At 39.1% G+C, this 15,557-nt stretch overlaps 1 protein-coding gene across 4 annotated transcripts in view; it reads left to right on the top strand.

Annotated features, from left to right (window-relative positions):
• Positions 1-15,557, top strand: part of AKT3 (AKT serine/threonine kinase 3) — a 295,963-nt gene that overhangs the window by 147,054 nt on the left and 133,352 nt on the right. For 2 of the 4 annotated variants that reach the window (XM_032862896.1, XM_032862895.1), the window contains one exon: positions 9,611-9,722. The exons of 1 other annotated variant lie outside the window; for it this stretch is intronic. In XM_032862896.1, the coding sequence (XP_032718787.1) occupies positions 9,611-9,722 (112 nt within the window). Of the gene's footprint in view, positions 1-132; positions 138-9,610; positions 9,723-15,557 lie in introns of all 4 variants that reach the window. One more of the 4 variants, XM_032862897.1, reaches the window with a different exon arrangement.

The following is a 15,557-nucleotide window of genomic DNA, read 5'->3' on the forward strand; positions in this document are numbered from 1 at the left end:
GAGATGAAAACAAGAAAAAGGAAAAGATGATTTGATGAGAGGATTTTGGGAGAAAACCTGGCCACAGCCTTGCTCTTGGTTAGGGAGAGGTGACAGAGGCCAGGACTATAGCTCATGGTTTAGAGTAGCAAGGGCAGGTAGGGGAGGGAAAGAAGCACATGGAGCACAAGGCATTTAAATTGTAAACGAGAGTCGATACTAAAGAAGTTGATTATTCCAGCAGTGAGTCCTATAAACTTAAAACCCCAGCAAAATATTCTGAAGTTTCAAGTGCATTAAATGAGTTTTAATTAACCAGAAGTGGCTTTATTTTAGATAGTCTCCTGTATATTTTATATTTTAAAAATAATTTCCTTTTCCACTGTCAACCATTTAAGCTTTTGATAGTTTATTTTGGTACATATTTGCAGGAAGAATCTAATATTATCCTGCAGGGGGTTTCTATTTTTGTCTTTTTATGATGGGAAATGTCGACATACAGATAAATAGAAGAGCTGCTGGGACTCTCCTATATCCATTACCTACACTTACATTGTCATTGTGTTAAAATATTTAATGTCAATTAGGATATTAAGACATTTATCCCTGAATCCTTGAGTACAGATCTCTGTAAATAATAAGGAATTTTCCCCACACAATTACAGTGCCACTATCCACCTAATAAAACTTAGAAATCCTTGGGGTGCCTGGGTGGCTCAGTGGCTAAAGCCTCTGCCTTTGGCTCGGGTCATGATCTCAGGGTCCTGGGATCGAGCCCTGCATCGGGCTCTCTGCTCAGTGGGGAGTCTTCCCCCCCCCCGCCCCACCTGCCTACTTGTGATCTTTGTCAAATAAATGAATAAAATCTTTTAAAAATAAAATTAAAAAAAAAACTTAGAAATCCTTAATATTATCTAACAAAAAATTTGTATTCAGGTTTTCCCATTTGTCACCTGAAATATCTTTAACAGCTGTCTTGTTTAAAGCAGAGCACATGAAGGACCACACGGAGTATTCGATGGGCACGTCTCTTAAGCCTCAGCTGGTCTTAGAAGAGTTCTGTGTCCTCTGCCAACACCCCACTTCGGGTATATTCACTTAGTGAAGAGACAGGGCTGTTTGATCTGTGGAAAGTCCCCTTTTCTGGAAACCTCTACTGATTGCTTCAATGAAGTGTCATTTCACTAGTTACATGACTAAATTTGTCCTACATTCTATAGTTATGTTTATTCATTTGAGATCAGCTGTGTTAGGCACAGGACTAGGTAATCAAAGAGCATGAACTTTGTCCTTAGAGAAGTTGGAATCTAATACACGTTCTTGTCAGATTCTTGTAAAATTTTGCTATCAAATCCCACTTTCATCATATTTCAAATATAAATTAGTTTTTCTTGTTTAGTTAAAACAAAACTGGGGCTTATGATAAGTTTTCAGATTTTAACTCAGTACCCAATTGCAAACTATGTTATAATGGTTAGATGTCATCCTGTTTACATCTGATAATTCACTTCTGTTTGTTTTGTGGATTATTATAATAAACTGTCCACTGGTTCAAATGAGCAGAGGACACTTACCCAATATGTCCCATATGTTACGGTTTTGTGTTTTGGGACTTTTTTAAGATTTATTTATTTATTTTGGAAAGAGAAAGAGACTGTAGAAGTGGGAGGGGCAGAGGGAGAGAGAGAGAGAGAATTTGAAGCAGACTCCCCACTGAGCACAGAGCTTGACACAGGACTTGATCTCCGAGATCATGACCTGAATAGAAATCAGGAGTCAGGCAGTAAACCACCTGAGCCACCCAGGCACCCCTGGTCTCACTGTTATTTTTTTTTAAATGCTTAGAAAAGATCTGAAAGAGTATACATTAAAACATTAACAGTGGTTACACCTGTCTGGTAGGGTGATGGGTAATTTTCTTTTCATTTTAGCTACACCTGCTTACGACCTGTTCTACAGTGAACATAGATGACTTACACAGTGAGGATAAATAAAGCAGTGAGTTCAGAACCAGCTTGACTGCAGAACATTGTGAAAGTGTGTAATGCCATAGAACTGTACATTTGAAAAGGGTTAAAGTGGTAAATTTCATATTTTGTGGTTTGTTGTTGTTTTTTACCACAATTAAAAAAAAATAAAGAGTCTGTGGCTTTCATACTGCAGAAAACAAAACCAAAAAGCGACTTCCCTAGTCATATGTTTTGAGTCCCCTAGATGTTTGCATGCTTCTTGTAACTCTTGTTAGTAAATGCCTTGTCGTTGCGTATCTTAATTATTGCCCCACAGTGACCATGGTATATTGTTACTTGAAATTTCAAGTATGCAGAGTAGGGGCAGAAAACATTTGTTCCGGAGGACCCTGGAGGTGTTTCCTTTGTTTGTTTAATTAGAGGCAGGATTCGGGGGACAAGACAAGATGGAGAAATGCTGATGAGAAACACATTGGCTCTGAAAGTCTACTTTCAGTTCATGGTGGTAACTGTGGTGACTATGTTCATTAAAGAAAAATGTGTCAGGAGAGGTTCACTTTAACATGTCATGATTTCAGTCCACAAATAGTATCCCATGTTTGAACCAGAGTAATGAAGTTTATGGTAGTTAAAATGTCAGAATTTGAAATGTGTATCATAAAGGGAAAAACATCTAGAGAGCAATGTAGTGTTAATGGGCCAATCTTACTCCCCTCGCTTACAGAATTTGTTGTGTTATGAGACACAGTGCAAGAATGTCTTAGATTTCTCCTGCCTCCTTAGATGGAGAAGACTATGTTGAACTCTGGGTAACAGGGAGATGTTTCAGGCAGAAACTGCTAGAAACATGGAGCTATATCAGTGCAAGTTTGGCGATTACTTTTCCATCATCAATAATCAAAAAATCTTAGTAGCTTTATTGGTGTTCCAGGGTGTGAGCCCCAGCAGCGAGAGCACCCAGAGGTTCTGCTGCCTTCTTAACTACCCACTTCTTTCCCTTCTGCTCCTCATTCTCGCTCAGCTTCCCTCTGCATGCCTACTTGGAGAAACAGAAAGTGCCCGGGTCCGGATCCTGCTAGGGGATAACCCTCAGACCTGTCCGTCCCCAGGCTGTGTTCAGAGCCAGGAGCAAACACATTGGGGCCCTCTCACCTAGAAGGGAGGAGCACCACGCACTGGGAAGGCATGGGGAGGCGTAGAAGATGGAAGGGACTGCCCCATCCCTTGGACAGATGACTGCTGAGCCTTTAAGACACTTTCCTAGCAGTTTATTCTCTCCAGAAGAGCATGGAATTTGGATTCAGATAGACCTGAGGGTAGATCCCTATACAGTTGCTCTCAAACTCTGTGTTTTGGGGCAAGTTATTTAGTTACTCTTAGTTCATTCATTTATGGAACGGAAGACAAGACAGCCTCGTAGACTTGTCCTCTGGATGAAATGGGGGACACTGAGGACCCATCAGTGACTACAGTGCTGTGCACATAGTGATCACAGAACAGACACCCTCCCCGGGACCTGCTCTTCACCAGCGCACCTGTCACACTCCTCTCTCTCTCTGGACTGAATGAGTCTCTTTAGGACTGATGTGTTGAGTCTTAATTACGCACTTGCGTTTTTGCTCCCAGATAGTAAAAACTTTAAATCAAAGGAAGAAATGCTTTCTGTCCTTTTTAAAGAATATCCACAATAGTATTATATCTGGGGTTTCAAAAATACATTCTCGTTATGATGATGATAACTGACAGCATTATTTCATTATGTGATTTAATTATAAATAGAGTCTATTATTGTGCCTTTGTTTTTCACATTGAATATTAGTAGAACTTATTTTTAAAACAAAAAAATGAGCAGTTAAGGAGTTAGAGAGGTTGGAATAAAATCTAATATTTTTAATAAATTCTAAACAGGTGATATAAAATTAATTCTTTTCTGCATATATTTTTTGATCTGACGCATTACCATTCCTCTAACTGGCCTCCAGGTTTATAGAGTAGTTACAGCTTCAAATAAACTTGGTTGTCTGTGGTTCAGAATGTGTAAAAATAAGCAGAACACTTGAAATTTAGCTTGTAGTTTAAATTGTTCAGGTGAGCTTAGTATGACTACCTCAAGTATCAGAAACAAATACTTTGCTAGGAAGTATTATGGGCTATGATATAATAAAAGTTAGCTACCTGGCATTTTATAGAAGAATATGTGCTTTTTTCTTGTATGTTAAATAGTTCCAGAAATCATAGCTAATTATTTGGGTAATAGTGTTTTAGAATCATTATTGGAAGGTTCTGCTTTGGGTTTTAAAATTTTAATGCGGCCCAGCTTGAATTGGGAACCTTTACATAATTCAAAGGAAAATACTCTTCTAAAGAGGTATTGGCTCATCTGTTTATTAACCACCATTCTCTTTAAGAATTAGAGTAGGTGGAACTGGAAGGTTATTAATACTGAGCGAAACAGGTCAGTCAGAGAAAGACAAGTATCGTATGGTTTCACTCGTATCTGGAATATAAGAAACAGTGCAGAGAAGGGGTGCCTGGGTGGCTCAGTGGGTTAAGCCTCTGCCTTCGGCTCAGGTCATGATCTCAGAGTCCTGGGATCGAGCCCCACATCGGGCTCTCTGCTCAGCAGGGAGCCTGCTTCCCCCTCTCTCTGCCTCCTCTCTGCCTACTTGTGATCTCTCTGTCAAATAAATAAATCTTTAAAAAAAAAAAAAAGAAACAGTGCAGAGGATCATAGGGGAAGGGAGGGAAAATGAAATGGCAAGAAATCAGAGGGAGAAAAACCATGAGAGACTCTTAACTCTAGAAAACAGAGGGTTGCTGGAGGGGGGCTAGGTGGGGAGATGGGGTGCCTGGGGGATGGGCATTCAGGAATGCACCTGATGTGATAAGCACTGGGTGTTTTAGGTAACTGGTGAATTACTGAACTCCACATCTAAAACTAATGATGCCCTATATGTTGGCTAATTGAGTTTAAATTTAAAAATTGCAGTATTTTTTAAAAAGACTGAGTCCCCTTTAAGAATGAGAGTTCAGACATGAACCATGTTCTGAAAACTTCCCTATTTTTCTTCATTTTCTTCATTGTAGGATATGTCCATGATTTTGTATTATGGCTGGCAAAAAAGAACCCACAGTTTTTCCGTATCCTGGCCCACTTGTTCAAACATGGTCACGTAAAGGGTCAAATGTTCTGAGTTCACATTTCAGCTCTAACCTGCATGTGCTGTTTGGCAGGAAACCCTGGGCTTTGGTGGTGGAGTGTCCTCTTCCCTTGGTACTGACCCAAGTGCCACTTGAATATCTTGAGCCGTTTTTGGTAGCTGCTTCTCTCTTTTATTGTCTTAATTTAGGATTATTTAGAAATAGGGTTCATTTATAGAGCATTTCGAAACATAAAATGTAGGCTTATTTCTATTTTACGGCTTGCTCATAGTAACACTTTGTTCAACTAGGCTTCAGAAGGACCTGACTGAATCACGTGTGAAATGTTACCTTATAATTACAGGTGTTAGAATGAGTAATAACACAGTTTGGTGTGTGCTGTAAGTATGTAGAGTTTCTTACTCATTTTTCTTACTATGCCCAGAATCTTCCATAGTACTTGACCCGTAATTGGCACATGTCATTGAGGCCATGGATATTTAGCCTATTTCATCAAAATAGCCAAGTTGTGTGTAGCTACTTAGATCACTGTATTACAATTCTGATATTTTTCCAAAGCCATCCTTTTTCGTAAATACAAACATTTAATTCATTTTCTAAACAGTTCCCTTTCAGTGGTCTGTTTGAGAATGGCCATTAATCACTTCTATTGTCATTTTTGTAAATTACAGTAATTGATAATCACTTAGAGTCCCATATGTAATTTTTTAAATAGCTTGTTGGATTATAGCAAGGAGAAATTCTTAAAATTTTATCACTGAAACTTCTTTTAGGTATAGTTTTGAAAATACGCTTCCTTCAAAATCTTACTTTGATTCCCGATAGCTCTTTTAAAGCTGAAAAACCTGGGGGCTTGGACGTGCGCTCTGCCTAGGATCACCGCCCGCTGCTGGTGTGGGAGAGGCTGGACTCGGGTCTGGAGCTCTGATTTTAGTCTCTCGTCTTAGTCACCTTGACATCATCAGCACAGCAGGCATACAGCTGAGGTGTAGGTGGACTGGATGGGGCCTTCTTTCCTTTTCTGTTGTTCCTGTTTCTGCTTCATTGAGTTCATTCGTGAGTATTTCTGTTGGGCCCACTCATCTTTGGAGATTCTGTCCTCTGTTCTTTACGTTAAAAGCCACTAGGTCACTTCAGTCCTGAGGTATTTACGGTGTCCCTTACGTGCTCTCACGTCACAGGCGCTGTGGGGGAGAGTGGGGCATGGAATTCCTAATTTCTCATTGGCTCTGTGCTAGGACATCACGTTCACCTGCATTAAATAAACCCTGGTCAGACACTTAATAGGAGTTTTGTGGAGAAGGAAACACATCGGAAGAACAGTGGTCCGCGAAGAGAATCGGACTGGGTCTGCGCTCTGGGGATACGTGTAAACTACACCTATTTATGGTGTTGGTGTTTGAAAACTTTCGTATTTCAAACAAGAATATAAATTGGCATTCTGTAGTTGGTGTTTTTTAACATTCGTTTATCAAAAGGTACGTAACGTTGCTGTACAATATCTAACTGTGAAACAATAGACTTTATGATGTGTTGAATCTACCACCTTTTCATTGTCTTACAGACCACCGGGTCCTCACTATCTTCCTTACCCAGCTTGAACTCGTCCCTTGATTCTCTCAACCCATGTGTCTTGCATCCTCTCTTCTCTTTCTTGCTTTGCCAAACCGACTCGGTTAAAGTACAGCTTTGCTGCAATCCAGTCGTCCGTGGTCCGCCTCTGCCCGCGTCGCTGAATGTATCTGGTGGAAGTGCACAACCATGACCCTGGCACCGGCTTGAATTCTTGATCGTTAAATTCCAGTGGGCAGGGGGTGCCTGCGTGGCTCAGTGGGTTAAGCGTCTCCCTTCAGCTCAGGTCATGATCTCGGGGTCCTGGAATCAAGCCATGCGTCGGGCTCCCTGCCCACTGGGGAGCCTGCTTCCCTTTATCTCTATGTCTACCCCTCTGCCTACTTGTGCTCTCTCTGTCTTTTTTTAAAAACAGACACTGTTTAGGCACAGGTGGGCACAGTTCTTGGTGCTAAGATCAGTGGAGCTTATGTTCTTGTTGAGACAATAAGCAAAGAAGATGCTAAGTTAGTCATTTCATATGTTTGAAGATAACATGGAATGAAATAAAAACTAGAACAGGTCAGAGGGCTGGGGGAGTCCTGGCTGAGAGGTGCAGGTCACAGTGTTTAGGATGGTCAAGGTAGGCGTCCGTGAGGAGGTGAGATCTGATCTGAGACTCGAAGGTGGGGAGGGGTTAGCTGCGGGCTGTGTGAGAGGATGGAACGCTGGCAGAGGGTGCAGTCCACATTCGAGGAGACACACAGAAGCTGGGTGGCCTGGCACAGGGGCCTGAGAGAGAATGCTGACTAGGTGAGGAGGTCAGAAACTTAAGTAGGGTGGGTAAGAGGCCCAGATTATGTAGGACCCCTGCTGGTCATTGAGAGGCCTTTGTTTTCTATTCTTAGTGAACTGGAAACAGGGCAGGGTTTTTGGGGGGGGGGGGCAGCTGATCATATTAAGGTTTCTGCTGCATGTGTTGGGAACAGACGCCAGTCAGGGGCAGGGAGAGCTGTTCTAGAGTTTTCAGAGTGTTCACGTGAGAGATAATGGTGATTTGTTCTGAGAGTAGTGGAAGAGGTGAGGAGTGATACTGGATCTTGATTTTGAAAGGAGCCAACGAGATTTCTAGAATGAGATAAGGGAAGAGAGAAGAGGACCTAAGGGTGAGTCCAGGGCTTTTGACCTGAACATTTGAGAGGATGAGGTTGCTGCCGTGTGCGATGGAGGGAGCAGTAGCAAAGGGGCGGGAGACCAAGGGTGGGAGAGATCGGTTCGTTTTTGGATGAGTTCAGGTTTGTAGTTAGATTCCAGTGAGCTCATATCCAGTGTAGTATTCATTTCAGGAGCACAGTGTAGTGATTCAACACTCTGTCCATCCCCCGTGCTCATCACGAGTCCCGAGTTCCGACGTCTTCTAGAATACACTTCCTAGCTTTAGGTAACGGATCTAGCCCTTCTAAGTTTCTGAGTAGGAAGAACTTTATGGCACCTGGGCAGGTTGAGGCACTCGGCTGTGAGAATCGGAAGCAGAATTGCGTCCTCGGTGAAAGCCAGGGGAAGGCAGATAACTACCAGTATCAAACAGGAGCAGCCCAGGTTTCCAGTCTGGCTGGTAGAAAAGTGAGGAAAGCCGGGAGGAGGGACAGAATCAGGAGAAAAGACAGTAGGCTGTAGGACCCAGTAATTCAGCCAGGTAGATACCGCACCTGTAGAGTTAATCATGGATATCTCAAAATGCAGATCCAAAATGGGAAGAGGTTTGAATTTTTCTATTGGCCCACCAAGAGATGATGATGGCTGAAACCATGAAACCTTGTCAGAAAAGAGAAGAAAATGAAGCAGAGATCCTTGGGTGAATGATCTTTTCTGGTGAAAGGAGTCCATGAACTAGTCCAGTGTGGCCAACAACAGGATCTTGTAGAGACTTCGAGATGGTAGTTGATGGTTGCTAATGACAGAGGTAGGACAGAACACGCAGACTTTGAGTAAAAACACAGTTGACTTTGTCAGCCGGAGGGAAATTGTTTCTTCCAAAAAGCGGTGTCAGTAAACAACCCTATCCTACTCTGTCTTGTCATCTAATACCACATATCCTTAAAAACCCACGCAGGTGTACACCTGATGATAATAGCTAACATCTACTGAAAGCTTATTATGTGTCATATGTTATGCTGAGTATTTTGCTGATTTATTACTAATTCCCACACCAGTTTTATGATGTAGGTACTTGTTTCCCCTTTAATTCTTGAAGACCGGAGAGATTAATTTAACTTGTCCAAGGTTACATGGTAGGAAAAGTAATTGAATCCAGGAATGCTGGTGTTAGAATCCACGCTCTTAGCCACTATGAGATGCTACTTTTCTTTGAAGTCTTCTGAGATATTCCCTAACATAATTTATCCCTTTTGACTCACTGGCTCCACAGGCTGTGATGACTGAGAGTTTAGGTGGTATATATCGTCAAAGGGTGTACAGTTTGGCAAGGGATCAGGATACCTTAAGTGAAAAATAATAATACAAGATAATGAAAAATGAGGGATACAATAATGAGAATATGGAGAGGGGAATATAGGTTTGGATCTGGGCCTTAAAGGATAGGTATTCTTTTGAGTGTAGGTGATTACTTGGGGATAGGGGTGAACTCAGCGGACTCCAGTCCAGGTCGTAAGAGCAGCTGGAGTGAAGGTGTAGATAAAGGACAGAGCAAGATGTATCTGGGGAAACTTCAGTCATCTGGTTTGGTTGGTTGGTAGAGCATGTGGCTGGAATGGATGTTGGATTGGAAAGGAAGACTGAGGCCAGGTTGTGAACACCCCAAGGGGAGGCCTGTGGCAAGCTGTGAAAGGGCAGTGGTTCTGCCTCAGACAGAATTCTGTCATTCTCGACTATTTACTTCGTGGTTTGAATGTAAGTATATTCAAAGAGACATTTTATGTTATTTCTAGAATGCCAGTTAATGAAAACAGAACGACCAAAGCCAAACACATTTATTATCAGATGTCTTCAGTGGACCACTGTTATAGAGAGAACATTTCATGTAGATACTCCAGAGGAAAGGTAAGAAACCTTTGTTTTTCCTATTTCATGAAAAAGCAACAGTCGGTGTAAAGATATATGTGTATCTGACGTCCGCATTTGTAAACCTGTGCGAACACATTTGTCAAATCCTATAGTCCCTTAATGATTGTTTCTGGTATGATAACAGGGGCTTGTAACAACCTCAGGAACTGCTGTAAGATATTCTTCTCAACAAAAACCAGGACGTTTAAAAACTGAAATATAAACTAGGACGTTTTTATAACTAAACTACCTTAAAAAATGGTCGAATTGATTGTGTTCGTATTTGGAATCCTGAGGCCGGTCCTGGCATGGGTTTCAAGCAGGGCTGCCCTTATGCAGGGGCTGCTGGAGTGTGAGTCAGGGAAGGATCCCAAGACTGGAACTAAGCTCCCTGAAAAACCAGGACCTGGATTCATGGGCCTCGACCGGCCTCATTGCTAAAGAGGGGAGTGGCCACTTCCCTGAGCCCATATTGTCATGCTCCGGATCTGTGCATTCCTGCGACCTCTGCCCCCCAACCCCCTAGTTCCCTTTTCATACCCTTTTATCTGGTGCTGAGTTAAGTCCAACAAGCCCAACCACAAAACCATTTTCTTGCACGGATGTTATCATGGTTGATCCAAATCAGCAACCTCATGAAGTCAAATATTACTAGCTTTATGTTCCAAATGAGTAAAGCAGGTCTTAGGAGATTTGTCTAAGATTTTTGGAAAAAAAGCCAAAAATAACCTCCCATAAGGCCTAGTAAATAGTAAAGTATTATTTTAATAATGCTTTTGATCAGTAAACATAATTTTATAACCGGAGTTAAGGACAGATCCAATTTTCTTTTGTACACTCCCGGTATTACTCTGTGCAGACATATTTAGGTCTTGAGTGTACATACAATTCCGTATGCCTTTTCTCCCTGTCCACTCCTGTCTTCCCCGGGACATTTCTATCTGCTAAGTCCTCAGTGTGCTTATACTTCCACCCGTAACCATGATTGGGGCAGTTCCCATTCATCTGTCAGATCTGAGCTTCAAACACCACATTTCCTACAAAACCTTCTCTGACTCTTGTAGACGAGGGAGGTCCCCCCGCTAGAGACTGTGCACCTCCCTGTACCTTTTATATCCAGTCTGTCAGCCCTGTAATCTTCATTTGCCTTTCTCGCTAGACCATGAGGTTCTTGACTAGCAGGGATCGTATTTTCCTTGCTCAATATTCTATCTTTACAGGATCCAGCATAGTATTTGTTGACTGGCTGAATGAATGGAAATATTATTCTTAGTGGATTTACAACATCTCATTGAAGCATGATTAATTTTGCCATTTACGTTTGCAAAGCTGGATTTACGCCATGTCTTAAGACTTCAGAATAGTTCCTGCATTTATATATCACGCTACTTTTCTGAACAATCAGTTTTTATTTGCATTTATGACTAGAAGAAAGCAGTTTTAGTAAAAAATGAAAAAACAGCATCTTTATATTTACCATGGGGTGTGTTTTTCTACATTCATCTAGAATCTGGTGCTTGGAGATTTTATATGACTTTAATGTTAATGAAGACTTAGAAAAAATGTAGTGAGAACTAGAAAAGCTGTGTATTTTCTATGTTCTGTCTGCCAGTCTAAAATCCGTTCTTGTTGTAAATGAAATATGTATCTCTAATCTTAATCTAAAAAAAACCCTTCTATTTGTTTTATTGCATGATAGACGTTTAGAATCTGCATTTTCCAACGGATGAGACTATTGTACCAGCTCAGTTCTTCATTTCTTTTCATTGAATAATCCATTCTGTCTTCATTGATTACGGATGGCACATATACATAAATATTTGTATTTTTAGGTTTTTTTCTTTTTTTTTCTCTTTGATTTCTCTGTCATTCTAGCACTAAGACCACATGGTTTTTGTTAGAGAAGGCCAATAAAGCTTTTAACTTCTAAGGGAAGGAAAAGGCCTTAACTAGAAGTAAGAAAATTAAGAAAGGAAAAAATTTCAGGTAAAAGCAAACATTAGAGTAAAGCAAAACTTCAGTTGCTGCTTTTTTTTTTTCCCCCAAAACGTTCTTAGCTTTTGCAGGCATAGTATCTGCAGATAATAGTAATTTTGTCTCTTCCTTTCAGGTAGGATGGCCTATTATTTTTTTGTTTTAAAATACATAATAATTTTTGTGATAGCATAAACATTTGTTTTTTCTTTGGTTTGACTGAACACACTTCAAATTACTGTCATATATGAAATATGATGTTTCATGTACAGTTTATTTTGTTACACTGGGACATCCACTTTACAACCGAGAGTATTTTTCTTTCTTAGAGCTAATCACTTTCATTGTCACAACGATGGCCCCACTACACTCGCCCACACACGTTCATGTGCACGCCTATACCCCCTTCTGTCACAGCTACAGGGAGCTGTTTGTAGTTTCCCAAGTCCCAGTTCTGCAGTGACTCTCATGTCACTTGTGGGGCTTCCGGGCCTTTTTGCCCTTATACCAGACATGCCTTCCCTTGCCTGTTTCTTCCTATACCAGCTCACCGTATACGTCCCCATTTATAAATCATTTCGCTCCTTTGGTCCCCACTCCAAACTTAACATTGTTTTTCTTCTCAGTGCAAACGTATTATCATTTTACCTAGAACACTTCATTGTACATGTTTACAGGCTGTAAGTTCGTACTACACTATGGCTTACTGAGCTTTACTAGCATGCATATATTAGGCATTTTAATTAAATGCATATTTTTAAATGAATGATTATGAAAATTGATTCATTTTCATTTAAGTAGTATGTATACTTTAAATAGATAAATGTATTTGCTTCATGGGGGGGTCTCCATTCTGTTTTCCAAATTGAGTATATTTTCTAACATTATGTGGGAACTAGAAGATTGCTTGCTTTCTTTGATTAGTGAGATATTTGGGCCCAATACTTCTCTGCAGAGCAGACATACATATTTTAATTGTGGTGAGTGAGGTAATTTAGGTCAATAGTCAACCTGAGAACTCTCTGAAAAGATGGACAAAATTTAAAAAGAAGAAAAGGCATACACAGGACAATTTACCTGTGAAGAATGATGGGAACAAAACTTTATGGAAGGGTGAAAACCCAGAGAGATGAGCCCACTCTTTTACTAGGGTTTGCCTGCCAATTCTAGAAGTGTCTGAGACACTGACGTTTGGAGTAACTGTCAGATGTAGGAATCATGTCCTGGAATCCAGGGCCTACCAAAGAGGGGTCATGGTACATCAGTACATTTTAGGTTGGCACTAGAAAAAAGGATAAACTGGATTTAGACTTACCTTTTAAGGATTGAAGTCTAGCTTTCAATTATTTGAGGTCAAAGTTTGGTTAATGTGATTCACTTTTGCTAAGTCTCCTTGGGACTGTTAAAAGTAAATATAAACAATCTCAAATTCTATTTACGTTTTAATGTACATTGTTTGATAGGATTAAAAAATAAACAAGTACACAAAGGTTCAAAGATTCTGAAACCACAGAGACAAAATAGACAACTGAATAGGCTCTCCAGATAATGGAGTTATCGGACAGAGATGAAAAGAACTCTGTGTGAGTATATTCAGGGAAATAACATTTAAGACAGGAAATTCATCAGAGAGCTAGAAATTATAAAAAAGTATAAAATGGGAATTCTAAAATTGAAAAAAAAATTAAAATTACGAGTACTTGTGGATAGTTTTAACAGTAAATTAGGCCTAACATTGGGGAAAATTAGGAGCTCAAGTATAGGTTATAACAAAATATGCAGAATGAAACATGGAGATAAGGATGGAAAATAAAAGTAAATAAGAAGCCAATGTAAGATGAACGCAGTGAGAGGGTCTTACATATACATAATTGGAGTTTCAAAATGGAGGAGAGAAACAATGGGTCAGAAAATATTTGAAGTGATAATGGCTGAAAAATTTCTAAAATGGCTAAAGATAGCAAACCACATATTTGGGAAGTCCTGAAAATCTCATGCCAGAAAAATACAAAGAAAACCCACTTTAGTGTCATTAGACTTTTGAAAACAGAGACATGGGAAAATCCTCAAAGCCAATAGAGATAAGTTGCCTTCAAAAGAGCATCAATTAGACCAAAAGGTGTTATCAATAGAAATAACTGACATGGACTATATGGGATGGAATGATAATTGGAGATAATGGAATGATGTTCTCAAAGTGCTGAAAGAAAATAAATGCTGATGAGCAAAACCACTTTCCAAGGGTGAAACTAAGATGAAAATATTTCAGTCAAATATTTCAATAACTTCAGTTAAGAAATAATAGAATTTCTCACCAGCAGACTTGCAGGAAAGGAAATACTAACCGCATTATTCAGACAGACTAAAAATAATCCCAGATGGGAGAAGAGATGTAAGAAGGAGTGAAAAACAAAATAGTAAATAAGTTGATAAAACCAAGTTGATCTTATGAATAATAATTTGTGCTTTAATTATATGAATAATGAAAAATTAAAATAATAATATATAAACTGAGGTTGAGGGAAAAATGAGAGTTAATGTCTTAGACATCACAGTTTCCTACAAGACTTAAAAGTATGGACATATAATATTAGATTTTGTTAAATTGAGGATGAATGTTAAGATTTCATTGCTAAAAGGAAAGCAAGCACCTGATGACTATAATGCTGATATGAGGAGAAATAGAATCATAAAAAATTTATTAATCCAGAGTACATTATGTAAGTTGACTGTGTGAAGTTAATGCTATATATAAAAGTATGCCAAAAACAAGGCAGGGAAGCCAACAGGAAAAATGAAATGGAATTCTGAAAATTTTTAAAATAATGAAACAAAAACAGGGAGGAAAAAAAGAAGAGGAGGTAAGTAGGAAAAAGTAAAATGGTAGACTTATGTGTAACCATATATATAGTTCAATTAAGTATTAATGGGTTAAACACTGCAGTTAAAAGGCAGAGAGTTTCAGAATTAAAAATACGAGGCTGACTTATGTGCTGTTTATAAGAAATGTACTTTAAGCATTATAAAGACATAGCTAAGTTGAAAATAAATGGATTAGAAAAATATATTATGCCAATAATAACCATAGGGAGAGATTTGCTATATCAGATTTCAAAATAAAATAATATTCTAGAGAGTTCCAGGACACTTTATAATGATAAAAGGGTCAATGAATATGGATGCTGTAACAATCATAAATATGTATATATGCAATAACAGAATTGGACAGAGAAAAGTTGACAATCCCACAACCATATTTGTAGATTTTTAAATTCTCTCCAGTAAGTGATAGAGCAGCTAGAGAAAAACAATAAGCAAAGTCGTAGAATAACACTGTCATCCACCTTGATGTAGTTGATATTTACAGAATACTATACCCAAAAGTGAGAGTATACACATTGTTTTCAAACGCACATGGTATATTCACCAGGACAGCTCATATTCTGGATCATAAACAATTCTTAATATATTTAGCATGTCTGAAATTATATAAAATATGGTTTTTGCTTCAATAGAATTGCTTCAAAATCAGTAAGAATAAGAACCTGAAAAGCTTCTAAGTATTTGGAAATTAAACAGCATACCTCTTAAAAATCACTGGGTCAAAAACAAAATTCACAGGAGCCGTTAGAAAATCATTTTTAAATGAGTGATAATGAAAATAAAGCATATAAAAATTAGTGCTTAGAGGGAAATTTTATAACAATAAATGCCTATACACAAAAAGAAGAAAGTTAAGTCAGTAACCTAAACTTTCTTTTTAAGAAACTAGGAAAGTAGAGTAAACCCAAGTAAATATCCAGAGGAGATATTAGAGCTCAAAAATCAGTGAAATAGAAAACAAAATGATCATCAATA

The sequence above is a fragment of the Lontra canadensis genome, unplaced genomic scaffold, assembly GCF_010015895.1.
Source record: "Lontra canadensis isolate GAN:19392208 unplaced genomic scaffold, GSC_riverotter_1.0 scaffold24, whole genome shotgun sequence".
Classification (NCBI taxonomy): Eukaryota; Metazoa; Chordata; class Mammalia; order Carnivora; family Mustelidae; genus Lontra; species Lontra canadensis.